Source organism: Aquila chrysaetos, chromosome 24 (assembly GCF_900496995.4).
Source record: "Aquila chrysaetos chrysaetos chromosome 24, bAquChr1.4, whole genome shotgun sequence".
NCBI classification, from domain to species: Eukaryota; Metazoa; Chordata; class Aves; order Accipitriformes; family Accipitridae; genus Aquila; species Aquila chrysaetos.
Genome location: NC_044027.1, coordinates 3,176,325 through 3,202,786, shown reverse-complemented (window position 1 = coordinate 3,202,786; position 26,462 = coordinate 3,176,325). Strand labels below are relative to the sequence as shown.

The following is a 26,462-nucleotide window of genomic DNA, read 5'->3' as shown; positions in this document are numbered from 1 at the left end:
GAATGAGGGGGAAAAAAAAAAAAAAAAAAAAGAAAACTGGATCCTGTACTACCCATGTGTATGGAAAAACTTCATCAGGGACCATAAAGAGTATTGGTCTTAGACTTTAAGGAAAAAAACATTGACTTTTCTCTGTTCCCTTCTTGTCTCTCCATAATTAGGAATTGGAGGAGAAAGATGCTATTGTTCGTTTTAGAAATGGACAGCAGTAGAAACAGAGAGAACTGCTGACCCCTCTCTTTTAGAGGCTGCTCAATCGCTCCTTTCTATTCTTGAATTTCTTATAGCCATCATCAGATTTGGAACACTTTATGGTAAAGACTTTACAATTTCCTTCTGTTGTTAAAAACTGGGAGAGAGCGAGAAGAAAAAAAAAAAAACCAACTCTGAAAATGTATTTGGCTAATCATCAAAATTCATGAAAAATTAATCAAATTTCTCCAAGCCTAATTATTTTGTAGACACACCCAAGGGAAAGCTTTTACTACAGCCTAACAACACATTAAAAGCACCTTTAAATAATTAAAGAGCAGTATGGATGTGTATTGTTTCCTGTATTTTGCAAAAAACCATGCAACTACTCCCTGAACTGCTAAACTACTCAAAGCAGGACTCAAGCCCTTCTCTTAAGAGATTCCCTCTTTAAATATCCCCCTTTTGCCTTTATGATTCTTCCGCTCAGTTTTTTTCTAATCTGAGCCTCACAGTTTTTGTGTAAGGTTTGGGCTCCTTTGTACTCATCCATTCATGGTCATAGGAGCCAAGCTGCAGCAAAGAGCACAGCCATCCTGCTGCAAGCATCTCTCTCATTACTTAGCCTATTAATTGCTACAGCCAGACCGCTGCATCCCCTGTCCATTATAACAGCGTATCTCCTCCCCACCGTGCCCCTTGGTCTCCATTACCTGAAAGGGTAATGCATCTTGCAGACAGAAAAAGCAATCTTTGTCTTGCAAAGATGGGGCCTATTAACGAGCTGAATGGATGTTTCCAGGAAGATGGGCTAGGCTACGGTGGGAGCAAGAGAATGGGAATTGCTGCTGTTGGCTTTTACTCTGGGTTTCCTGGTTGTATTGGGGCAGTTTCAAGCCTGCTTGAGATGCTGGTTTTCAGGGTGCTGCTCTGCCCTGCAATTGGGAGAGTGGCAGCCCCTTCTCTGTACCACCTCCTGCTTTCAGAGAGGGGGGAAGTTTTTCCCTATCACACAAATGCTACGTGCTCCAACCTGTACCTAAACTTGAGGCAACTGTTGTCAAAGCCCTTGAGTGAACCTCACGTTGGGAATGCAGAAAAATAAATTCAGCCACTCTGCAAAGCTCAGAAACCTTATACCTGATGAAGTATTGCAACCACATTTTTAGAAGGATGTGTGTGATTTCTAGATTTTCAAACTGAGCAGTTCTGGAAATGCCAGCCTGGCCCTCCATCTGCCCGTCCCCCCCTTTTCTTGCCAGGAGCAGTGATCTGTCACTCCTTAATTAGCCCCGACGTGGTGGTGAACGAGCGGGGGACCCCAGGTACCCCGGGGAAGGGCCGCGGCCCCGCGCAGGCTGCTCCCCCATGGCAGGGTGCCCTTTTCTTTGGGGGACGCTGGAGCATTCTGATCTCTGTCAAAGACCCCCTTTATCTCCCCCCAGTCTGAAATCAGCTCTCATTAGGGGATGGATTTCAAAGCCTAGAAAATGCCCCTTATCTTCTCTCCCCCAAATCTCCCACAGCTGAGCTTTTCTTCTGCATACATTTTATATTTAAACACAAATGAGGCTGTAGCTTTGAATCCCGGGCAGCTTAGGGCTAAATCCCCCCAAGGCTGCAGGAGCCCTGGCCAGCCGCAGTGCTGCCTTCCCACCGCCCGGTCCCATCCTGCAGCACGGTGCTGCCCATAGACACTGTCCTCATCCTTCCCTCTCCAAACTATTGCTTTCCAAACTCACCCAATCCCACTTTTTAACTGCTCCTAGTCCTGCCAGGATCATTTTTACCCCCAACGCCAACACGCCCTCCTCGATCTCACGCAGGGACCCGCTCGGGAGCGAGCCCGCGTTATCCCGATGCAGTGCGATAGCCCCGCTCTCAGGGATCGCTTCCACTGGAGCGGCGTGGGTGAATCCTGCCTGGCATCGCTGTTGGCCAGAGCTGAGCACCACAGCTCAGACCGATGCTGAATCGCTTCGGTCAATGCAGCATCCAGGAGGGTCTTGGCACTGCAGATTCACCTGCGTGCGCGTGTATCTGCAAGTAATACATAAAGATGATATCCTACACGAGGGATAGCGAAGCTTTGACTTATCCCAGATAATCTCTTCCCATCTAGAGTCTAGAGGAGCATTAAAGCTGAATCTCTCCTTCTGCTAAAGCCTTTACAGCAGTGCTAGGTGATGCAGACAGTCCTCGAAGGTGCTGTGCGGGAGAGGCATGATGAAGAGACATGTGACAGGCCTGGGAGCTGGGGGGGGTTGTACTAGATTTTCTACCAGGTCCTGCCTTTCAGCAAGTTACTTTGTGCCTTTTGGGGTGCTATTTTCTCAGAGGGGATTCACAGGGGAAATGCTGAGACTGCATTAGCTAATACTAGTGTTTACGGCACTGTTTGGTCACGTACGTTGCAAACCTATTGAGGAGCTGCAGCTTTAATCGGGTTAATGGTGACATTAACCTAGTGACACTAATCTCTTAACCTTCCAAAAAACCGCTATGAATCAGCAAAGATGGATGTTAATACTTCCCAACCCAAGAAAGGCTTTTGTCACTTACAGCCTCAGGACACAGCAAAGCCCTCCTTCAAGTAAACCGGGTGAAAAAAATGCAGAACAGCAAAACCCCCAGAAACCCTATTGCCGTGGCTGGGTCAGGTCGGAGAGAGCTTTGCCACACCACAAACACCCGAGGACAAAGCCGTGCCGTTTCCCACCCAGGCTGGGTCCCCTCCCTGTCACCACCATCTCTCGCCTGCGGCCGGACATCCCCGCTCCCCCCCCAGCCCCTCGCCCACCCGTGGGGCAGCGGGTGCTTTATTTCGGTGGCTGCACTGCTGCATGAGGCTGGCTGCGATGCTGCGTTGGTACCACGGCAGAGAGAGGACGCGCTGCTCTCCGGGCATACGTTGGGGTGGGCTGGTGTTTTCGGGATGTGCTGGTAACTGTGGTTTTATTGCAGCTGCGGTCGGTAGGGACGATGGACTGAGCGACCTACTGCTCTTCTCTGCTTTTGGATCTGTGGGAGGGCTGAGGTTTCAGGGGTTGGCCCTCCTTGGGGGTGGACTTGGTGAAAAAGAAAGCCCTGGCTTGGTTCCGGGACACCTTTTAAAGTACTTTCCTAGAGCTATTCTTGTTTGTGGGTGATATTTAAAATAGTCGGTTTCATTTGCCTAACGGGGATTTGTAATCCCTTGATCTACAGTAAGAGTAAGTAAATATAATTTAACACAAGCATCACAGGGTAAATCTCTGCCCATTTACCTTAGGCAGTTTAAGCAGCATTTCAGCTGCACTTTCTGCTGGCAGGTTTTCAGGCCAAGCCAGCGCACTCCCCTTTGGTGGTGTTCAGGACCCTCTCAACCACGCTGCGGCGTGTGTGCGTAAAGTGCACATTTACCCCTTTGCTCCGGTGTGGACACAAGACAGCACAGGTGAGATGTGGACAGGGGCTATTTAGAAAATAAATTGCTCAGACTTTCCCCCTGGACAGCTTGGGGTGTGCCAACCCCTTTGTCCTAATTTAAATGTAAATTGTGAGGGGCAGTGATGGCAAAGTACCATCCATCACTCACCAACGAGCTAAAATCCACGTTAATGCTAAAGCCACTCCATCTCCAGACTGCAGTATTAGTACAGAGACGAGCCAGGAAGGAAACAGCTGAGAAGCTGCAGGCTGAATTGGCAGCTCAAAAATGCTGGAGGTGTAGTCCAGGGACTGCTGAATTAATGTAATTGTGGCTTGCCTGGCCCACGACAAATGGGATTATTATGTTTTCTTAAGAGATAAATCCTGCTTCTTATTTCAGGGAGCCCTGAGTGCTCTCAGCGTAGTTCTGCACGGGGGGGGACGATGAGGCGAGGACAGCCTGCCCTGTGCAGCCCCCTCGCTTTCCTCCTGCCTCGCCTTCCATCCAAGTTAAGCCCAGGGTGGTGGGAAGCACTGCCGGCAGAGCAAAGGCAAAAGAGAAGCAGGTCGTTCGGCCCCGGGAAAGGGATCAAACCATGGGTGCAGGCGGTGGGTGCGCGGGAGCGGCTTGCTGGGGGCAGCCCCCCGCTTGCTGCCCCTTTTCGCCCCCAGCATCGCTCCTTGCCCCTCGGCCAGGCACGTGGCCGTCCCCGCACGTGGATGGGAAAAGCGGTTCAGCCTCGTGTTTCCCGGTGCTGGTTGCTGCCTCCCTCCCCAGTCCCCCCACCTCTGCGCTGCGCTGCTCTGCTTTCTCTCGTGTGCCTGCACGTCCAGCCATCGGGGATGGCGAGTGCAAGCCCCGAAGAGACATCGCCTCGTCTAAAAAGCCAGTATTTCCCTCTCCCAGCTGCAACCGGGTTGCCTCCAACTACAATCGGTCTAACCAGTACTACAACAACCCCAACTACCACCACCACCGACACAACTACCACAACTACCGACACAACTACTACCACCACCACCACAACTACCACCACTACTACAGCCGCCACCACTCTACCCGCCACCACCGCCGCAACCACTACAACAGCTACAGAGAGGGCTCCGGCAGCCACCACAAAGCAGGAGTTGGGTACTGCGCTTTCCTTTTCCTCTAACCCCTCTAAACCTACCGGGACCTTCCCCACGTCTTGCTCAGAGCAAGGATTGATAACAGGCATAGACAAAGTTTAAGACATCCCATGCTCCGGGGACGGCTTTGCCAGGAGCCGGAGGTGGCACAGGCTCAGGAATCAAGGCGAACAAGTGGCTCCCGGCAATCTGGGGGTCTCTGTGCCACCCTCCTGGTCTCAGTCTCAGGGATAACGCAGCCCTCCCCGGGGTGTCACAATGCTGAATTAGCATCAGTGTTTGGGAAGGAGGCGGAAGACCCTGCAAAAAGCTCTCAAAAGTATTATCTTGTATCTTACTGCCATTAAAAAGGGGTTCTGTTACTATTATAGAAGATGTCACTTCAAATTTAGCACATCAACTGTTAGCTAAGAGACCTGTCATCATTTATATGAGTCTTTTGGTTTGTGCCACTGCTCTTTGCGATGTAACCTAGCCATAGCCCACAGGAGAGCTGGGGAAGTGTTCAAGTTACAACATGCTGGTGCGTGCCAGGTATTTATCAGGTCAAGATGAACTCCTCATGTGATCAGCTAGAATGGGATGATCAAACTCTGTTTCGGTGGAGGCTTATTCTCTACTATACGTGTTTTACTGATAGAGAGATGTATCTTGCTGAGCCTTATTTTTAAAACACTACTATAATGGCATCTACAGTTAATAAGTAATTATGGATAGTTATAGTCAGGTTATTCAAAAATAAATCAAGCTAGTAGCAAAAGGGAATGCAATCAAAAGAATTCAGTTGCATAGCTGGATAGGATACACTCAAAAATGCAAGTGCAAAAGCTGCAGAAACCTTTGTTAGCTCTTCATAAAGAGGGAAAGGAGATAGTACTAATAATTAATATCAAAGTTGACACCCATTTAACTCAAGGAATTTGATTAAAGCAGTTCAGACCCCTCTGTTTATAGTCTTGCATAAGATTAGCTCAGGATGGTTAAAAAAAGCCACCAAAAACATATGCTGGGAGGAGCAGCCTCCACCTCATACTCTGCAGCAAAACAGATTTGTGAATCAGCAGCCCATTTCGTGCTCTGTGCTGATTTGCTTGTTAACGATGCAGACCTGAACTCAGAAATGTGAATTTGTGTTCCAGCTTGTGGCACCACACGCTTCCCCAGCCAGAGAAGCCTTACGCTGTGCAAAGCTGCTAACTGCACGGCAAGGGAAAGCATACAGGGAGCTGCACTGCCAAAACAAAATCATCTTAAAAACTGGTGCAAGAAATACAGATGCAGCTTCGTCACTACATATGAGGTCTTAGCAACGAAGCAAGATTGCTACGACAACACAGTCGTTATTAAGCGACTACGTGAGAAAACGTTGCTAACTGAAAACAGGCAATTAAGTGGCGAGGCATGCACTGCCACAGAGCAGGGAGAGGGGACGGGAGGAAAATAGGAGCTGCAAAAGGAACCGTGCGTGTCCCGAACCACCCCGGGGACAGGAGGGAAGAGGCTGAGCCGTAATGTGGGCAGACAGGGCAACCGTGTGGCAGCACAGGTTGTATTTGTATGAGGGATTCTAGGTCACGTCCCCGACCCCACAGCGTCAGGTCCTTGCAATTTCCTAAAAGTCACATAGCTGGCCTCCTCCCAGGGACTGCAGTTATTAATCTGTATTTTTTCAAACCAAAACCTGAGCTACACCCTGAAGTAAATAATAATAATAAAACCAAGGTGTAACTTAGCCGACATCACTTAAACGCACACTAAACTAATGGATTAGCTCTACTTCACTAGAAATGAAGTTCATCCGCTCTCCAAAGCAACGTCGACAATCCTTAACTTCAAAATCAGAAACGAGTGACTTCATTGCCCCACTGGCTGTCTCTAGACCCAGTAACATGACAATATTCTCTCCCAGTCTTTCCTTCTCAGTTGTGGCGGTGAGTCCGTGTGCACTCATGCACGTCTCCTGTGTCCATTTGGGCACAAGTTTAGTCAGGAGATTTCCCTGCTGACCAAAATCCTCAGGGATGTGCCACAGAAGTCTTCAGACTCCAAAGATAAGCTGAGTGCAGTTGGACTTAAACACCAATACGCAATGAGCTTCTGCTACCAAACTTCCCCCCAAAGTTTAAAGTTAAGGATCTTGAAAGGAACAAATACATCCTTAGGCATGCTTGTAGGTTAAGATCAAAGCATTAACTTCAGGAATGATTTTGTAAGGTTTTACCAACACCAGGTGCTAGATGAGGTCTCATTCGTGTATAATCCAAAATACTAACTCCTGTTCTAACCTGTCCACCAGCCACCAATGGATCGTCCATATGGGACATAAGAGCTATGGCTAATAGTAACTGGGCAAACATCACCTGGAGCCACAATTACTCTGCAGGAACTGACTTTGTGGTTAAGTATATCACCAGTAAGCATCAGATCGCGTGGGGACTCTACAGGGTGGTGATGCCATTAGAGATCCTGCCAGCTCCCATGGTTGCAACCTATTACTCGGTCTTAATTACTGTGCGTGGAATGATGCTCTATGGCCACATGGAGGATGGGAGAGGAAAAGGCAGGTCATGGTCATGGCTGTTTAGAGTGCACCAGAGCTAATCCTGGTGATTCACAAGCAATTCCCCTCCTTGCACCAACTGCCGCAAGACGTTTATGAAACATAAATGAGCAAAGCTGTTTCATTTGTGAACTGTTCGTTGAGCTGGGCTGTATGTGGTCACAACGTAGAGCCTTAAAAAAAAAAAAATATATATCTATATGAAAGGGGACGAAACTTCAAGGGAAAACAACTGAAATCTACATAAATTGGAGAGTAGTTTTAAACGCCCTTGAAGACAGGCTTCTTGAACCTGGAGTTGGCAGAATCATCTATGATCCCAAACCTCCTGTTGTATCGGATATCGTTGTCTCTTAAAATTGTAAGGCTACATACTTAGTCTGGAAACTCAAAGCCAGTATCTCTGGTTTTAGTACTTGTTTAGAAAGATGTTTACATATTGTTGGTTGGTTGTTGGTTTGTTTTTTTTTTTTTTTTTTATAGATAGGCAGTGATGACTACTGCTTATCTCCGACTTTATTTCCCAGCCATTTCAGCCCTCATATCATCTCGTATACTAGTCTTAAATCGGCATTTAAAATAAACCAACTAGGCGTAATCATTGACAGCAAACCACTTTTGGTCATTTACAACACGGCTTAAGAGATGACCTCGATTTCTCCTTGAAACAATTTCTAATGCACAGCCAGTGCCTGGTCTCGCTCCGCAGCCTGCAGGGCTTCGGTAGGCAGCGTGGGCTGGGCTATGCTCAGCCTTCCCCTTTTTAACTGGTTTCTGTAATTCAAGATATGCATCAGCTTTCCAAGCCCTAAATGCCAAGTATCCCAGCTCCCAAACCACCTGCCACTAGCCCGGGATTTTCCCCATCACCGGGAAGCACAAAGCGCAGGCGATGCCCTTCCAGAGCCCACGTGCTGAGTCTATGCTTGGGATGGGCTGCAGCAGCAGCAATGCCTTGGGATACCCTTATCAGGATCTGGCTGAGAGGGAGGAAATCTCAAAGATTTCAGCCCTTCCCAAACAGCCACAGCTCTCCTCCCTTTCTGGTAGCATTGGAAGCAAGCAGCACGCTTTTGGCCTCAAAGCCACATTTCTGCTTTCCCGCAGCACTGCCGAACTGGAATGTGCACACCTCCAGAACCACAAATCAAAGCCCCACTGCAGGCTTTCTTACAATTCAGTGGCTTAATGCTCAGCATTAAGCTCATCAGCAAATGATTCCCAGCACAGTGCAAAGAACAGGTCATCCTTGGATAGAGCTTGGGAGCAACCAGCCCGCGAGCATCCCTCCTTGAGCTGAAGGGCTGAACTCCTCTCGCCCTCCAGCTCATTCAAGGCTCCTTAACCTACCAGCAAAACCGGTGCACAGGTACCACTCCCAAAAGCACAAAAATTGGCTCCTTTACTGAGTCCTGTAGCACCTCCATCCAGCTGAGCGGGACCAGGCAAATTTCAGATCTTTTGCGGTAAATACCCAAATATCCAGACCTGAGGCTGGGCAGATAAAGAACCTGTCAGGTCTTAAAGGTAGGGAGAGATCTGAATAGCTACCAGTATTTTTTCCAGTATGGCAAGCAGGGATGCAGCAAAACCCACACCATATTCCTGCATCACTGATTTTCTTCTATTCTCAGTGAGTAATAATCACGAAGCCGTTAATAGCTCCTTGACCATCAAGCCGTATTATTTCTGCTCAGCGGCTAGGGATAGAATAATGCATTGCCTGCAGTGTCAACATGGTAATCTCTCCGAGCCTCCTGCGGCTGGGTTTGATGTGCGGTTTCTGTTTCTCAGGTAACAAGACAGAGAAATCTATCCCTGTTAAAGCTCAGACCCCTTCCTCTGTGCAGCTGGCGAATCTGACGCCGGGAATGATGTACAAGCTGTGGGTGTTCCCCATATGGTCTAGCCCCAGCGAACACTCGTACATAACCTTTACCACCAGCTCAGGTGAGACGGGCTTCAGCCCCGCCGCGGGGGTGCGTTTCCGAGGCATGTCGCATCCATCACCGCCGACGTCATTCGCGTGGTGGCGGGAGGTGGTTTGACCGTGACTGCATGGAACAACCCTCATCCATCCCCCGGCAGCTCCCCCACCTCTGCCCTTACTAAAGAGCCACCCCCAGCGTCGCCGGGAGGTCGCTCGACATCGCGCAGAGGAGGGGAGCCCCAGGAGGGGATGGGGATCCCTTTGAAGGAAAGGGTCTTTAAGGAGGGTGGAGAACATGCTCATGTTGTCACGCGGCTCCGCTTGAAGCCCCGCCACCGTCTGTTTGCACTTCCACACGCGCGTTGCTACTCTTGGTGATGGTGGTTGCTTTGGCCCCGGAGAACGTGCACGCGTCTGGCCCCAGGCTATGGCAGAGGGGCAGGCGGGGAGATATTGGTGATGGGGTGCAGGCGAGGGGCAGGACCGGGAAGGGGAATGTGGTGTTCGCAGAAGACCTCGGTCAGAGTCACATGTGGCATATGCCTAGGGCTTTCCATCCTCCAGGTATGTTTCCTCTGGCAACTTCACATTTAATTGCACAAGCAATTTTCCAGGCTTAGCACCTGAGTGATTTTTACAGCTTTCTAATTATGGGCTTCCTACGCTGCCCACCAAATGCCAGAGAAATACCCTTACTGACTTCTACAGCCATTGAATCGGGCTTTATGCGTTTATAAAACTTCACTGTTCACACTCGATGAGTTTCAGTAAATCAAAACAGCCGTAACTTCCTTTGTATTCACCTGGGGGTTTTGCCGTAGGAATCTGTGCACAACGCCTGTCAAAGCGTGGGTCTAAACACTTAGCTGAAAAACCAAGGAGCAAGCAACACTGGAGCAGCCCACATTGACAGATGTAGTAGGTAGAGGCTGTGATTTTCAAAGAACTAAAATTATTTTGCTCAGATCCAGCCGTGTAATGGAAAGCTCGAGCACTTACCAGCCTTTTTGCTGACAAGCGCAAAAGGAAAATGTAATTCACAGCAAGGGAGTGCTGCAGGGGGAGGTGGGGAGCTGCAGGTCTCCCCACACCCCCTACACACATCTTATTTGGTGTCCAAAAATTTGGTAAGCCATAACGCCGCCGAGTAATTCTCTGACATACTAAGATGACATGGTGACAGATGGCAACTGCTGGTATTTCTGCATGTCTAATGCTGCCCAGCACTGAGAAATAACCAGCGAGTGCTGACCTTGGCTCTGTCCTACCTCTGCCCTGTGCTGAGGTCTGATGTGCAAGCTGCTCCATCACCCTGTGATGTGGCCGAATCCACAGCACAGCAGCCCCTGGAACATGCTTGGCTTTGCAGAGAGCCGTGTTTTCAAAAAGGATTTATTTTCACCGGGGGTTTTCCCCCATTGCTCTGGTGCTGTACATGTGGCACAGCGCGGCTGCCTTGCCTCGGGAGTTTTCACAGCTTTGCTTTGGGAGGACTCGGCTCGCAGACACGCAAACTGTCTGCAAGTTTCAAGTCCCTGCGCTCCCAGCCTGTTCCTACATTGCAGAGGCTGATTCTGACCCCAGACAATAAAAGAGCTGATTTTTCAACTCGGACTCTCTCCAGAACAGCTCCAGCTGCAATGTTGCATCCCCAGTTTTGCTTCTGCTTCTGGACCCTCCCCAGACTCAAAAATAGCCACCAGCTCCACAGCCCCACCGATACCATGCAACCTGTCTTTCTGGATAACTCTTTCCCAATCCGGACCCGCCTCTTCTTTTCTCACCCGCTTTTCACCCACTTTAGGATCTGGGGGGAGAGGGGCAGCCCCCTGCACAACAGACAGCAAGGGGCAGGGAATCATTAGAAAGAGGGGAAAAAAAACCCAACAATATCCTTGGCTGATTGATGTTGGCAGTCTCGGCATATTCATATTCTGTAATTGAGGGGTTCCTATTGATATTATTGTTGAGACTGAAGGATGGGGCCACCTTTGTCCCTGTGATAGAGGCCAAATGGTGACCTGAGCCCTATCACTGTGGGATGCACAGAGTTATCGCCGTCCCTGCATACATAAATGCTGCAGATCCATTTCTTTGCTGGCTGGATACTGCTGACACAAGTGTTTGGCCCCCACTGACAATCATATGCCATCAGGAATGCTTCTGACAAAAAAAGCACTGTTCAGTTTTTTTTGTCAGTTTTGTTTTTTAATGTTTTCTGAATAGCTATTCTAAAGGTTTCTTCAGTTTGAGGGTAGATAAATAAGTAGTCCACCCACACTGTGGCTGCAGGACGCTGCCCTCCAACTTTGTTTCTGATTAACCGACAGCTCAATAACCCAACAGAGTTCCTTCCAGTAGTAAAGGACACTTCGAAACTACAAATATAGCTTAATACAAAGAGGTCTTCTAAATTAAATAAATAAATAAATTCCCCAGCCTGTACAAACACTGGGAAGAAGATCATGCGAGGCTGGACCTAGTGAGACTTTACATACCCAACAGTCTGCTTTACAGAAAAAGACAAAAATTTTGCTGATCTTCTGTTGGTGGAACACGGTCAGCTTTGCTATTGGCATATAAACTATGACTGTTAGATAACATGTTTTCTGCCACAATAGTATAATTAATTTTTCAAAAAAAAAAAGTCACTGCCGTTGCATTTCAAATCAATACCTCTTCGATTACGCAGCTGCTTTCCACCATTTCCCCTCGACATTGGCCTTACATTAAAGCAAATCAAAACATTCTGACAGCCACGTACTTACTCTTCTCTTTCTCAACGCTGCAATGACAGTCACTCGTTTACTCTAAATACAAGATTGCCGTGACTATAATTTTGTCGTCATGTGTTGCTTTTTTGGGAAGGATGGCAATTATACCTCTACCTCGGCGATAGGCAATGCCACAATCCTACTGCAAGATCCCCTGGTGACTCAGTACTCAAAATCCTCCCTCCCTGTAAAACTCAGCCCGAATCCACATGGTAGCACAAACCCACCTCTCAGGCTGGTCTGGCATTTCATACTTTGAAGACCCCCTGTTCTCCTTTAGTGTTGGTTTCTGTAGAAATCCCATCTCATCAGGACTGCTAATACAATCTTTTTCCATTTCAAAGCTCTCCAGTAAAGCTTTCTTCCCCTTTCCTCCCCAAGCACTCTAATTGAATCCAGTTCTCAGCGCCGCTCTGTTATAATCTCATTCTCTCCATTATAAAAAGTGCATCTTCAAGGACTATGTAGCTCAGGTTGTACTAAAGGTAAATATTAAATGTGGCAGCATTAGAGGGAAAAGTGGCAAAAGGGAGCCAAGGCACCATTAGGCAGCTACTTCCACCCGACTTTCCCAGGAGCTCGGTGCCGCTCACAAACACAGAGCGTTCAGGGTCCAACACAATTTCTTTAGCAAACGGTCCTCTTTCTTGTCGTTCTCCTCTGATCTGAATTTCCTTGTCACAGTTTGGCTGCAATTACCTACTGACAATGTGGCTTAGATTCTATCCTAAGAAAGCACCTCTTCTCTTGGGTTCAATTTTGATGGAATAAGTACAGCTTACAGCCCTGAAATGGTGTGGGTTAGGAAAGTTTACCAATTCAACCCATTTTTAAAGTTGTTGCCTCTCTTACAAGAGCCTTTCATTCAGAATACCTTAACGGAGGGCTATCTTTTATGTTTTCTTTGTAAGCACCACCTTGGGTTTTGTCACATGGGCACCACAAAAGGTTGCTCGCTGCACTGTCCTGCCCATTTCAGGCAAACCCCTGCTAAATCCCAATTTGATCCCATCCAGCTCAGATCTCCCGCGCTCCTGCCAGGAATACCTATCTCTGTTTGCACTGCAGTCTGGTTAAATTTAGCCCCCCTGCTGCGCTGAAGGTTATTTTCTCCTCTGCTCTGTCTTGTTGAATACGAAGTGCATGTCAATGAGAGCCAGAAAATGGCAGCTTGTTGCTATTTATAGGACACAGATTTGTCTGTCTGACCGTGTATGGGAGCTGCAAACAAGAAGTCAGAGTACGTGAGGGAGGACACGGCAGTTAGGAGCCAGAGCGTGGTTTGGGGAACAAGACACCTCCTTGCTTGGTATTAATCACAACAACATTCAATAGCCTTGTGAGGGTGCTGGAAGCAGTGGTATAAAGAGCTTGCCCCAGGAGAAAAGACTTTCCCATGCTGTCAGACCACCTCTCAACTATCTGGGACCCAGCTGTCATTTCTCAAAGAGCTGTTCCCACCTCCGTATCCCCACTCATGCATTGGCCAAGTCTTGGTGGGCTTCCACAAGTCCCCTCTCAGCCCTGGAGACCCCCTGTGACCACCCAAAGGCAGCAGAACCCTGTTGGTGGTGGCAGCGGAGCCAGAGGCGATGGCAGTGCAGCTTGGGCAAGGCTGGCCCGCAGGATTCAGGTTTCTGCCAGCTCAAGGCTGTTAATGAGCCCTTGAGGGGCTCAGGATCCAGTGGTGCTGCTCAGCCTCACTGGACACCAGGGACCAGATCTGCTTTGGCACGTTTCTTTCAGACCTTCTCGCTTCCAGGGCAGTTTTCAGACACAGTAAATTAAAGATCAAATCTGTTACCCAGCTTCTTTTGCCATTATTTGCAATGCACCTTTCTCACTGGTCTGTGCTAGGTTTTACTTTATGTTGTGACCCTCCGCTGTTTGTAGCTCCTGCTAAAATGTTGAGCTGACCTACCACCACAAAAGAAAAAAAAAAAAAAAAAAAAAAGCCACAGATCCCTGTGCTACAGTCACAGATAACCTGGTCAATACACACAAAGACACACAAATGCAGCGCTAAAGATAATTTCTAAAGCAGTGGACTGTGTCTTACTCTTCATCTATTTCCCTCTGTGGTTCTGGTCTGTCCCTTACAGCTTTTTTTTTTCTTTCAATTTTCCTCCCAGCTTATACCAAGAACCACGTGGACATCGCAACGCAGGGCTGGTTCATCGGGCTGATGTGTGCCATAGCTCTCCTGGTCCTTATTCTGTTGATTGTCTGCTTCATTAAGAGGAGCAGAGGTGGGAAATACCCAGGTAAGAGCACTGCATGGCAGTCGTTTGTGCTCATGGTTTAAACATCTCCAGGCTTCTGGGGGCTAATCAAATTGTATTGCTCTCGGATAGATTCTTGTGATTACAAGGGCTTTTCTTTCTCTGTAGTAGGAACACTATTATTAGTGGGAAGCATTTCAGTTAATTAAAGGTCGGGTGAGGGCTCTGTGCTGTGCAGGCTTCAGCCTGTGGAGCTGGACGCTGCTGCTATGCGTGACCCAACCTCTACTCTGCAAATTTGCTTGTCCTCATCTAGAAAAAGATCTTTTCGGGCAAAAATCACATTAATTTTTGCAAAGCAAAGATAAGGCTTAAGAAAATTCCCGAATTAATACATCCTCTCTCGCTATCTGAAGCGCCTGTGCCCTGGTGCCACGACAGCAGCACTCTTTGCAAGCCCTCCCAGATGCAGGTTTTTTAACCGAGTCAATGAAAAGCTGTACTTCACCCCGCAGGGATTTCACAAAGACAGCCTCAACGCCAGCTGCTGTTACTGTCTCGTAAAGCTTTTATCTTCTGTACTGCTTTTTAACGTGAATGTCGGGGATGTGCTTGTTTACAGTACGAGACAATAAAGATGAGCATCTAAATCCCGAAGACAAGAACGTAGAAGACGGGTCGTTCGACTACAGGTATGCTTCCATTGGCATGCATACCCACACGACCACGTCTCCCCATCAGCCCCACTCCTGGCCATCACAGACCTCACCGCGCTACCCCTCCACATAACCGCAGCACCACGGTGCCACACAGCCTCTTAAATTATTTCTCCCACCTTCCTCCTCCTGCCTCCTTCCCTCTGCAAGTCCTCTACCAAAGGAAACATTTCCTGCCTAAATCCCTGGAAGAATAACCAGGCTGCGAGGGTGCTGCTAAGGTCTCCTACTTTCCCTGTCTCAGCCTGGGAGGACCAGTCCAGGCAGAGAGCTGGGACTCTGGCATCAGCTACCCAGGACACGGCTCTCGCCAGGCGCAGATCAACCTTAATGACACTCCTAACACATACAAAAAAAAAAAAAATTAAAAACAACTCTGAAGCAGCCTGAGGATATTTCAGGTATATCATCCTTAGCTCAGCTTCTCTCCTACCCGTAGGAGAGTATCCAGGGGAGAAATGCCCAAAGTTATGTTTGGATCAGCCCTGAAAGCATGCAGGAGTACCGATTTGGGGGTCTGCCTGCATTCCAACTAAGGCTTTTCTGTGAGGTCCCCAGGCAAACCCTTCAGAAACACCCTTTGAGGGCTGCAGCACAGCCTAGCAGCAGTTCTGCTAAAACGGCTCTCATGTCCCCCCACCTCCGCTCAGCTGCTTTGATGCAAAATGGCATCCTTTGAAGAGCAGCAGCGCCCATTTTTACTCCAGGAAAACTCCCAGGATATTTCAGAAAGGGGCAAGCGCTCTCCCAAGCCTGCTCACGCGCAATGCAGCGTTCACAGCTCTGCTGCTGTTAATGGTTGCCCCTAAGGAGCAGAAGCAGGTAACCATGTCAGGTCTCATTGGATTGCCCGCACTTGACAGATGACGGGGATGTATTACAGCACACCCAGCTCGCCCTTTCAGCGCCTACAGTGTGCTTTGCTTTTCTTTAAAGAATTAAAATGCACCTTTCCATCTGAGCTGGATCCAAAGCCCAATTAGGCTAGCAGGAATTTTTCTCCTGACTTCAAAACAGGGGTTAATTAAACCCCATGTCATTACTGATACTTCTAGCATTACAAGTTGAAGTAGCAAAGATAGGAAGAATTTACAATTCAGTAAGGGATGTAACAAGACACACGTGTTCCGCCAAAGACTTTAAAGGAGGCAAAATGAATATATCTGCCTGCACACAATACATAAATGGAAGTAGAACTGCAGCCCTCAATACGAACACATTTATATTGTTAGCAGCATGGTAACTCTCAGTAGCGACTCTTTCTCCAAAGGATGTCATAAGCCCAAAGTTCCCCAGTCTTCTGATAGCGTGACACAGAATACAAATACACCCCAGCAGGAACCAGAATAAGCAGTATGTTGTAGGAAAAGGTCACCATTCTTCGTTGCCCTAAACAACACCCAGGGCGACACCCTCCTCACCTCCCTGCAAGATGTGGTTATCACTTCTAGTGGTGGCAAGCCACACTGGGGCAATTACATTAAGTCCACATACAAATCACAGCCTGGGGACGTTCCCTTCAGATTCCTGGCCAGGACATAAAGAACAGCAGAGAAGAAATTAGCCCAGCCTGGTCCTGTTGCAGGCTTTGCCCCAGATCAAATGCATCTCTTCCCAGGCATGATTTTACAAGTGCAGGCAGTGCTCCTTGTACAGATATGAGCCATAACCATAACTGCATACTACACAGCCAGCGTCCATACTTTGATCAAAACAAGTCCCCTTAATGCTCTGAGTCATGAGAGGGAACTTCTTCCTTCCCAAATTTGTGGGATGGTGTAAATACCACGTAACAAGCCTGAACCACCTTATCACCCAGGAGCTACCCACACACAACCCTACAGGCTCAGCTCCATCACCTGGATCTCAGGCAAGGTCTCCACAGCCGAGCTTCTGGCAGTACGCACCGATTTCAGAGATCTGCTTCTCAAGAGTCCGTTGAGGTGGTTGCAGTCAAGACCTCCTCACCCCCATCGCTCCTAAAGCAACTGCATTGGCAGGGACCACTTGCCTCGCACAGAAGGAAAACCAAGCTCTTGGCATGGCTGGCAGCATTGTGACAGTCAGCAATGCTGCATTTACCGCCCAAGCACCATCCAAGGGGCATTGCCTTCCAGGCAATGGGAAGGAATGGGGTAAATCCTTCATCCTACTACACAGCAGATTCTGCTTAGCTGAAGCTCGAACTTTTATTGACAGCCCCATTCCCAAAAGTTTGCAAGCTAAAGGTAGAGGTCAGTAGAAGGGCAACAACCAAGCTCCAAGATGCTCCTGCATGTTCAATCACACAGTCCCATGGACCAGATGGGGAAAAAACCCCAATCAAACAAGAACAACAACAAAAAAAACCCAACAACCCATAAACTTCGTCCCCTCCTTCTCAGGAACAACAGGTTTCCTGAGAAGTAATAGGAGGCTTCCCTCAAGGAGGCAGAAAGGAAGGTGAACCTGAAGGATTGATATGAAACGCTGTTGGCTGATTAAGATTCAAAATGATTGCGATGTTAGGCTCAAGGAGGGTAGCAATTAGTATTTCAAGCAAGGACAGGAATTGAGCTGACGTGAGTTCTTCATTGGTTTCCCTCCCCACCTCCACATAGCATGTCTGATATGCTCTCATCATATCTCACGTCCTTAATGCCCTGTGCATGCAACTTTCAAATCTCTGCAGCCTATAATTAAGAGATACTGTCACATCTTTCTGTTCCACTAACAGAATAATGGTTTTCCTGAGCAGAGGCTAAGCTGAGAAGCTTATTTTCAAAGCAGGAGACCATTATCCTTGGACAATGTTCTGTGCCAGTGACTGTGCCTCATTATACCAAATGTTTAAGCTGCACATGGGGGAGTCGGCTGGAAACCCCGGCCGCTGGGAAGGGAAAGTTGACTGGTTTTAGCTTCTGGGCTCCGGTTCAGATTCAGGATAGTGTCCTGTGGCACAGGTTACACACCACAGGCAGTGCCAGCTTGCCTCGAATGGACCATCTCAGCAGACGTCAAGACAGGAGGACACAGAGCCATCCTCTGAGCCTAGCGAGGGGAGGAGAGGTCTGGCGAAGCAGCCTGGGGAGGTGTAGGCTTCTCAATAGATAACATGATACTGGTGCATGACTATATCATGGAAACCCAGCAGAAGGCTGGAAGGGAAACCGAGTGACCCGTTCACTTGGCCCTTGTCCTGCTGCATGTCGGTCCCCGGCAGCGACCGCTGTTCCCTACAGCCACTCACTCATGGACTTCAACCACGAGCCCTTTTTGAACAGTCTGATGGCAAACAGGCCACTTCCCACCTGCACCATCCACTGCTGCTCTGTATTAGCTTTCTTGGGGAAGCCAATGAGGCTCATCCAGCTCTGAACAATTACACTGGCTCCATTTGGTATAACGAGGCAATTAGCTCCATGAGGAATGCAGACATTTCTTTTTTGGTTTTTAGCACTGCCCCTGTAAATGCAGACCTCATCATATCTCTCTCTGATCAGGCTCTTTCTGCTTCTCTCTGTTTTATTCCCATTCTTTCTTCTCCTTTTCACCTGGTCTATCCACATGGACCATGAAGGTCTCTTGAAAGGTAGGACCACGTGCTGCCAGAAGTCCGGCACATTTAGCTTTTTTTATTTTCCTTCCTTCTAGCTATTTATTTCCTTATAGCTGAAACTATACCTTCCCCTCCCTATTCCTATGTACCTGCTTCCACCTAACACATTAAACAAGATCCCTCTAACTCCTGCTGGCATCAGGGGTACCTCCACGTCCAGCGAGTTGCATCTTGCTTGGAAACGCTCTGTGGGCTGGGGGCACCCCTGAGCACCAGCCAGGCCCCCCCCAGCCCCATGCTCGAGCAGCTGATCCCTCCTGGTGCAGTGGGACCGGCCAAGGGTTGGACCTGGGGACGATGCCGTCGGTGCATTCAGCACCCTGATGCCGGATACCCAGGGGATGGTGGCAAGGGACACGAGCGAAAAACCGCTAGATCCTAAACAATCTGCCCACTCTTTGTCTCAGTCCTGAAAATCCTCCCTCCGGCTCAAGCCTCCCCCTCATCTCAATGATTTATGCAACTCAGGACAACGTTTCCCAAATGGTTTTCATCTGGGTGCTCTGGTTCTCTAATGTACACATGAGCAAACCCCACAGAAATCCATTTTAACAGGGTTATAGCGCATCAAGATGTTGATGAATATCTGCTTCACCCTCCTAATGCACTAACAGGATAAATAGCACCGGAGAGAGGTAAAACCAGGGGGCAGGTTCGGGAAAAGCATTGCCAGGGTGTTTGGTGCTGCAAACCCCCCATTAGGGAAAAATCTGGCTCTAGATGCAGCTTTAACTGAACCCCAAACCTTGGGAAAGAATATTGCAAATAAAGGGATCTGGGTTTTGCCACTCTCTACTCGGCATTTATTGGGCTTTCTAACTGGCAGTCCTGCTTGCAGACTGAATTCTCTTCCTCCTCCCCCCAGAAAGAAGCTGCTTTCAAAGCTAACAAGGTATTTTTTATTGTGATGCCAAGTTAACACAAGGCCTTAAATATTGGTTTTGTCTTATCACTTAATTCACAAAGTGCTGATATAAGGAAATACGTTAGAAAGCTGCGTGTTGTACTGTGGGATACCAAATTCCTCTCCCACTGTAGAGAGCTGATGCCATTAATTAAATGGCATGAGAGAGATTTAATGCCTTCCCCAGCTGAAGAGCATTTTGCTCCCTGGCCCAAGCAAAGTGTTTCTCATGCCTTTGCAGGAAGCAAACACTTTTGTGTGGACACCGACTATCAAGGGATGCAATCAAAGCCCAGTACTTTTACCGATTTTAAGAAAAATAAAGGAACAGACTAGAGTGCCATGCTGGGGAGTGAGTCTGATGAGTCCCAAGCTAAAACAACAATAAAAAGACAGGAATGGAGGTGGGAGGACAAATGTTTAAGGTACATATGTGATATCTTTAGGAATATTACAGAATTTGCATGCTGGACATAAGATCAAACATGAACTAAGGACTAGTTGATGTGAAAGCTAATTTTTATATATAGCAATCCACTCTCATCCTCCACGCAATGTTATCTGTATTTATGAGATACCAGCCCTTTCCCTCCAGAGAGAAAACAGCTTTTCCCTGTTTTTTTGTTAAAAGGGTTTCTTTAAAGGGTTTGTATTTTTCCCCTGTGGGTCAGACTATTTATTTTTCAGTGACCTGGCTTAATCTTTCTGGTGAAAAAAGAGAAAAGCATAAAGAATTGAGCAAACAAGCTTAGATGATCAGAAATAAGCTTGGAAAGGTAAATTCCCATGAGTTTTGGAAGCTGCACAGAACTTGGCATCCTATACATGCCCCCTCGCAGTGCTTTGAGAGTGCTCCCCATTGCATGTAGCTATCTAAACAGCCAAGTGTGTTTTTTTGCAAGGAAATCTGGAAACAAACCTCACTAAACCAGGTTACACCAAGGCTGGCTAAAATGCTAAGAGAAAGAAAGAATATAAGCAATGACAAGGAAAGGATATTTATAACGTACATCCAGTTGGACTGATCTAAGCATCGTATGTAACATAGGTTAAAAAAAATTGCTTTCTAAAAAGAAAAAGCGTGAAGGCTGGGCTTGCAGAAATACCAACCACAGCACCAATTGCCCAGGCAGCTGTGGGCCTCCGACGCGGAGGCTGTCTCCCCACCTTCACGTCCGTGTCAGACATGCCACGACTTGCTGTCTGCAGTCAGAGCACCCCGCATTTGTGGTCTCTGGTCAGTATATTTGCACACTGGATTTATTTTTGAATATCCAGACCTTGGGTGAAGGTTGTAAGCCCCATTCTCAACCCTTACTGTGTCTGTCTGTCTTCTGCTACCCAGCGATGAAGACAACAAACCCCTGCCAAACAGCCAGACCTCCTTGGACGGCACGATAAAGCAGCAGGAGAGTGACGATAGCTTGGTGGACTATGGAGAGGGGGGCGAAGGGCAGTTTAACGAGGACGGCTCCTTTATCGGCCAGTACACGGTGAAGAAGGACAAAGAAGAGACTGAAGGCAACGAGAGCTCAGAAGCCACCTCCCCAGTCAATGCTATCTACTCATTGGCATAGCGCAATGCACTGAAACCACAAACAGCCCGAGGTGTTTGTAGTGGATGGGGGTTAAACAACAGCCGCCGCCGCCACTACCTCCAACAGAAACGTGTGAATGAAACCAACCAACGATGACAAAAAAAAAAAAAAAAAAAAAAAAGAAAAAGAAAAAAATCCAAGCAAACAGGCAGACCAGGTGGCTGCCGATGCCATCTTATCCTTAGCAAACAAGCAAACGGCAAGGACTCCCGGGGCAGGGTGGGGGGCAGATGGGTTGTAGCTGTAGCTGAAATCTGGGCTGAGCCAGAGGGGCTGGAGGAGGAGCGGGATGCTCGAGCTGCACCCCAGCTTCAGGACTGGCCCCAGCACCCAGAGCCAGCCCGGCAGGGGCTACGCGATGGGCTCGGCCACCCAGGCTCCCCGAGGCCCTTTTTGTTCTTTTGGGAGGGAGTTAAAAATTCTTCTTTTTAATCTTTACAGGAAGGTTCCAGATAAGAGGGGGAGGGGGGGAAAAGAGAAAAAAAAAAAAAGTTTGGGGAGGGAAGAGAGGTGAGCGGGGCCTGGGCAGAGCAGCAAAAGCAGCATAAATGCATGAAAGAAGGAAAGTGATGGGTCTTTGGGTAACGACACCACAGCACTGTATTACTACGATGTCCATCCTCACGGCAGCACCTTGCCCATAGCCTCTCCCAAACTAGTCGGCACCGCAACCTCCTTTCCGAAAGATCAAGCAGCACCTACACAGGGAAGAACAGGTCCCCGCCACTTCCCTTGGCACCGTAACCCGCATCGGTAGCTGAGGCTACATGGTCCGTCCCCCCTGCAACGCCCATGGGGAGGTCACCCGCCACCCCCACGGGACTCCAGAGCATCCTCAGAGGACAAGAGGTTGCAGAAAAGCTTGTGGGATTTGTGGAAGGACAGTCAGGTGCCGCTCACCCGCCGAGCCCAGGATAACAGCATTGCTTGCCTGGGTAATCGCAGGCAAATCATTGTGGTTCAGTCTTTGCTTTGTAAGAATTTGGTGGGAAACTGCCCCCAGACCATGCCTGCTTTCTTTTAAAGGCAACTCCATATATCTTATGTAGCAAAGAGGCAGTGGAAGCAGGACCAGTATTAACATCGGATGAGGGGACCAGAAATCACTTAAAAAAAAAAAAAAAAAAAAAATCAAAGCCACCTGGTCAGGATGAGAAGCACCCACCAGGATGGGGTGGAGGATCCCCTGCTATCGCCCCGCACCACAGCTCCCAATCAGCAGCTTGAACAGTTCAGGGATGTGCATCCCTCGGGAGACAGGGAGGAAGGCACGTGGTGGGAGCGCAGGACCTGAGGTCCACATCTTCCCCAGGCACCAGGGATGAGCCAGATCGACAGTGTTTTCCACTAAACTCCCCTCCTCATTTCTGACAGTGGCCTTTTCCCCCTCCATCAATCAGCCTGAGTGAGACCCTTCCACGAGCAAGCGCCTGCACCGTGGGACTCCCCTCCGCTGTCTTATTTACATATCAAGACAACACGCGATTTAAGTTAACCCGTTAACACACTGTAACAAAGCGTCTTGGATAGGAGTGCTCCTTCACATGCCTTACACAGCTTCAAACTTCCCATGAAGTTTAATAAACTGATACTATTCCCCCACCGCTTACATGCCCCCAACGCGATGGTCTTCGATCCGCCAGAGCAGTAGGAGTAGGATGCCTGGGCAGCTCTCCCAGCTGAGACAGCATGGATCATTGTAGAAGGTAGAGTTTTATAATAGACCGTACTTAGTGGCCAACGCCATGTGTATTCTCCCACTTCCTGCACTTTCGAAACCAAAGGTACCTTCGCTGAGAGAGATCGGATTTCTTCAGACCGTTTCACAGACGGCGAACGACGTTAGGATGGATTTTTCTTTCATTTCTTTTTCTAAGGAGGATGTTTTTGTTCAGCATAATGGATTAAATGCAATAGGATTAATGCAATTATTCTTTTAGCTTTCAAGCTGGTTTGCTATGAAGAGATATTGCTAACAAGAATACTTCTACTAATATGGATTGTCGAGATGGACTTTGCCACATTCTTTAAGCTGCTAATGGCACAACTATCCTGCACCTCGGGGAAGAGCCTGGACCCGGTCAGCACCCGTGCAGCACCTACTGCTGAATCACACAGAGAAAACAGGAGAAAGCTGGATGGAAACCAAACAGCAAAGGAGTTACATGCACCATATAAGCCAAGGAGGGTTTAGGATGGTGTTAACAGGCAGGGCCCCCTCCTAGAGCTGGGGGAGCTCCTGCTACCCCAGGGCAGCGCTGGGATGTCCCCTTTCCACCGCACAGGAACGCATCTGCCAGGGTCCTCCGTCTGTGTCATCTTACAGAGTAGGAGCCATACGTCTTGCTCTGTTACCGTCAGTGTAAATGCATTCATGCAACAAGCCTATTTCTACGGCTGACACTCGCCACTGATCCGGTTTAAGGAGAGCATCTCCCAGCCCCTTCCCGGGACACACATTCCGTTTTTAAGCAAACACACGAAGCCAAGTGTAACGCAGCCCTTGGTCACGGGGATAATCGCTTCCCAAGCCTACGGCTGTCCTTACAACGTTGAGTTTGCATAACTTCTTGCCTAAGCACTGGTGGAAATGAGGAGAGAAAGAAACTACAGCCTCCGCTGCAGAAAAGCCTCTGCCACCAGAGCTGGGCATCTTCATTCACACCCAGCACATCAGATCCTCGCTGCTTTGTGGGCCAACAGCTAACAGGGACCACAAGACCCTTGGCTAACATGCAACACGTCCAAACCACACGAAAGTTGGTCAGGCATTACTGGAAGCAGGGCAGTCTGTGTCATTTATCTGTATTACGTGCCATTTATATTAAAGCCTGCATTTTTGTCCTGTCATTAACCACCATTTTACAGAGCAAACCTCTTGGCATCTATTTGGAAACGAGAAGTGTTTCACCCTGTAGCTTTGCAGCGTGCGCCCTGCGGCATGCCTCGGCAACTGGGGAAGGAAGGAGCTGGACCCAGCCAGTCCTGTTCTTGCCCCAAAAAGTCTTGCAAAAACATTTAGAGTCCTACTACCACATTACTTTAAGTAACCAGAAAAGGAAGGAGATCTCTGCAGAGGACCCCGTGGACAAAGAGCTCCACGTAAGTTACTTGTAGCCTTGTAGTGTAAAAGTTACTCAAAAATTATAAGGTATAGTCAAAATTTCAACATTTCTTTGAAATTTCCCCTAGCATTTTGGAGCCCCAAGAAAATTCTCACTAAGTTCAAAACTCATCCTGAGCTTAACATTTTTTACTCCCTTTATTAAAGATTCAGTAGACGTTTGGACGTGCAGTTACTGCGTCGCAGGGAGCAAAGCCCTCGCTTGCTCCGACCACCAAAAGCACCGCAGCTCTGACAGGGTGACCCCACGCCACCCCAAAACGCATTTGCCCCCCAGAAATAGCCAGAGCCAGGCTGCACCCACACGGGCATTGTGGCCACGCTTCTGCCGAGCGAGAGTCCTCTGAGCCCTAGGAGATGGACGGAGACCCCGCACGAGGACCGGTGGTGCTGAGGGGTCTTGCCTGCCCGTCTCTGCCCGTTTGGCTGTGCGCCGTGCTGGCGGTTGTCTCTGCCTGTCCCCAGCGTCACCCTGCGGGAGCTGCTTTGCTTCTCCATCCCCAGCTGTCCCTCTGCGGAGGGGACAGGCCAGTCACCTCATCTCCCGCTACCTATAGCGTAACCCCCAGGATTAGCAGAGATGCTTGGGAGGGCTCTGTATCAGCCACCCTCTGCTTGAAGGGCAGGACCCCTCCTAAGGGGTCAGTCTCCATCACAGGGGCAACTGTCCCTCACTGGGATCTGCACAGCCTCTCTGGAGCAGGGCACACTTTCACCTTTTCTTTTCCAGAAGATGCATCTTCATAAAGGGTTTAAATTAGGGGCCAACACTTAATAAATAAATAAATTTTTAAAAAAAGAGAAAGAAGAGCCAGACTGAAAATCAAGTGCTCTCAGAAGCTGGGGAAAAAGCAGTTCGGGTCCAACTCCCAAGTTGCAAACTTGAGCCTGTTTCTAAAACTGTCTGAGCCAAAACCTCATCCATGTTCTGGAGACAGATCCAGACTCTGCTGGCTGCATCTGAGCCCACGGACACAGCCTGTCCCTCCCTGACACGCAGCCTTTTGCTATTTGGAGCCCTGCACATGTACAACAGCTGATACGAACCACAGGAGAGCAAGCGTGGGATACGAGAGGACACTTGCTGTGTTTACATGATCTTGAGGCTGCTCCTATTCTCCCTAAAGTGATGTTGCAGTAAGAGACAGAAATGCAGCGGGGAAAAAATGAGTTTTGGTACAAGCCCTGAAATCCTGCTCACAGAAACCCCAACTGTCTGGACACCAGGTCATGACCACAACACACCCCCTGCCAGCATTGCCTTCTCGCAGATGACAGACCCCGAGCCCACGTGTTACGGTCATTTCTAACCCGAGCGATCGACCTGTCGATGACAAGCCGCAGCTCCTGCCGCCGTCACGCCAGGGAAGCAGGATGGGTGCGAGGGCAAAGCCGCACAGCATCGTCCATCACCGGCGCCATGCCCCGTGCCGTGCCTTACCTGGCATGCAGCACTCGCTCCATCCACGCCACCGGCTGTCCTGGCAAGTCCCGACGCCTCTTCTCGGTGTGCAGGTCCCAGCAGAGCTGCGAGTTCAACCTGCAATGTAACGTCCGTCGTACCAGGCTTAATTGTGTACTAGCAGCAAACAATTTCAGTTAAGCAATAAACAAACCTTGTAAAAAAAAAAAAAAAAAAAAAAAGAAGAAGAAAAAAAAAGACCATGTTCTATTTCTTGCACTAAGACCTGTTTTATTAACAAGAATAATGATGCTTTTCTGGTCCTAACAAAATAACCCACCGCATCAGTAGCTTCCCCCTTGCCCAGCAGCGCCTGTCTCTCCACGTCCTTCGCAAGTGGGCATCGGGCTTTGGTTGTCAAATGCAGTCTAAACCCTGTGTCAAACCCACAGAACAGACTCCTTCCTTTGCAGTACAGAGTTTTAAATGTTTGTTCCTCCTGCTCACATCAGAAAGAAAGTATTGGATTGTTTGGTTTTTCTTTAATTTGTAAATATATCGCCATCCATCCATCCTCTCTGTAAAACCTCCTGGTTGTTCTAAAGTATTCTATGTATTTATTTGCCTTTTTTTAAAGCAAAAAACAACACCTTTGTGTTAACCCACTTGTTCCAATGAGAAATGTATAGCTGAAGCTGTAAAATTAACAGTTTACAGCAACAAGATTTATGGACTACAAAAAAAATGTTTAATATGAGGACTTATAAACCGACTGCATGAGAGATGAAAGAAGGCCAAAATATTCAGATATCATTTTTTTGAATCACTGTAAAAAAGAAAAGACTGGATTTTTTTGTATAGAGAACACTAAACATATAATAAAACATTGTTCAAAACTCA

At 48.3% G+C, this 26,462-nt stretch overlaps 1 protein-coding gene across 33 annotated transcripts in view; it reads left to right on the top strand.

Annotated features, from left to right (window-relative positions):
• NFASC (neurofascin) overlaps positions 1 to 26,462 on the top strand; it is a 97,357-nt gene extending 70,895 nt beyond the window's left edge. For 14 of the 33 annotated variants that reach the window (XM_029999698.1, XM_041119789.1, XM_041119792.1 and 11 more), the window contains 7 exons: positions 4,511 to 4,735; positions 7,031 to 7,147; positions 9,089 to 9,244; positions 14,131 to 14,262; positions 14,843 to 14,912; positions 18,496 to 18,507; positions 20,784 to 26,462. In XM_029999698.1, coding sequence (XP_029855558.1) covers positions 4,511 to 4,735; positions 7,031 to 7,147; positions 9,089 to 9,244; positions 14,131 to 14,262; positions 14,843 to 14,912; positions 18,496 to 18,507; positions 20,784 to 21,015 — 944 coding nt within the window. In that variant the 3' untranslated portion in view covers positions 21,016 to 26,462. Of the gene's footprint in view, positions 1 to 4,510; positions 4,736 to 7,030; positions 7,148 to 9,088; positions 9,245 to 14,130; positions 14,263 to 14,842; positions 14,913 to 18,495; positions 18,508 to 20,783 lie in introns of those variants that run through there. The other 19 variants (XM_041119808.1, XM_041119806.1, XM_041119804.1 and 16 more) reach the window with 6 other exon arrangements.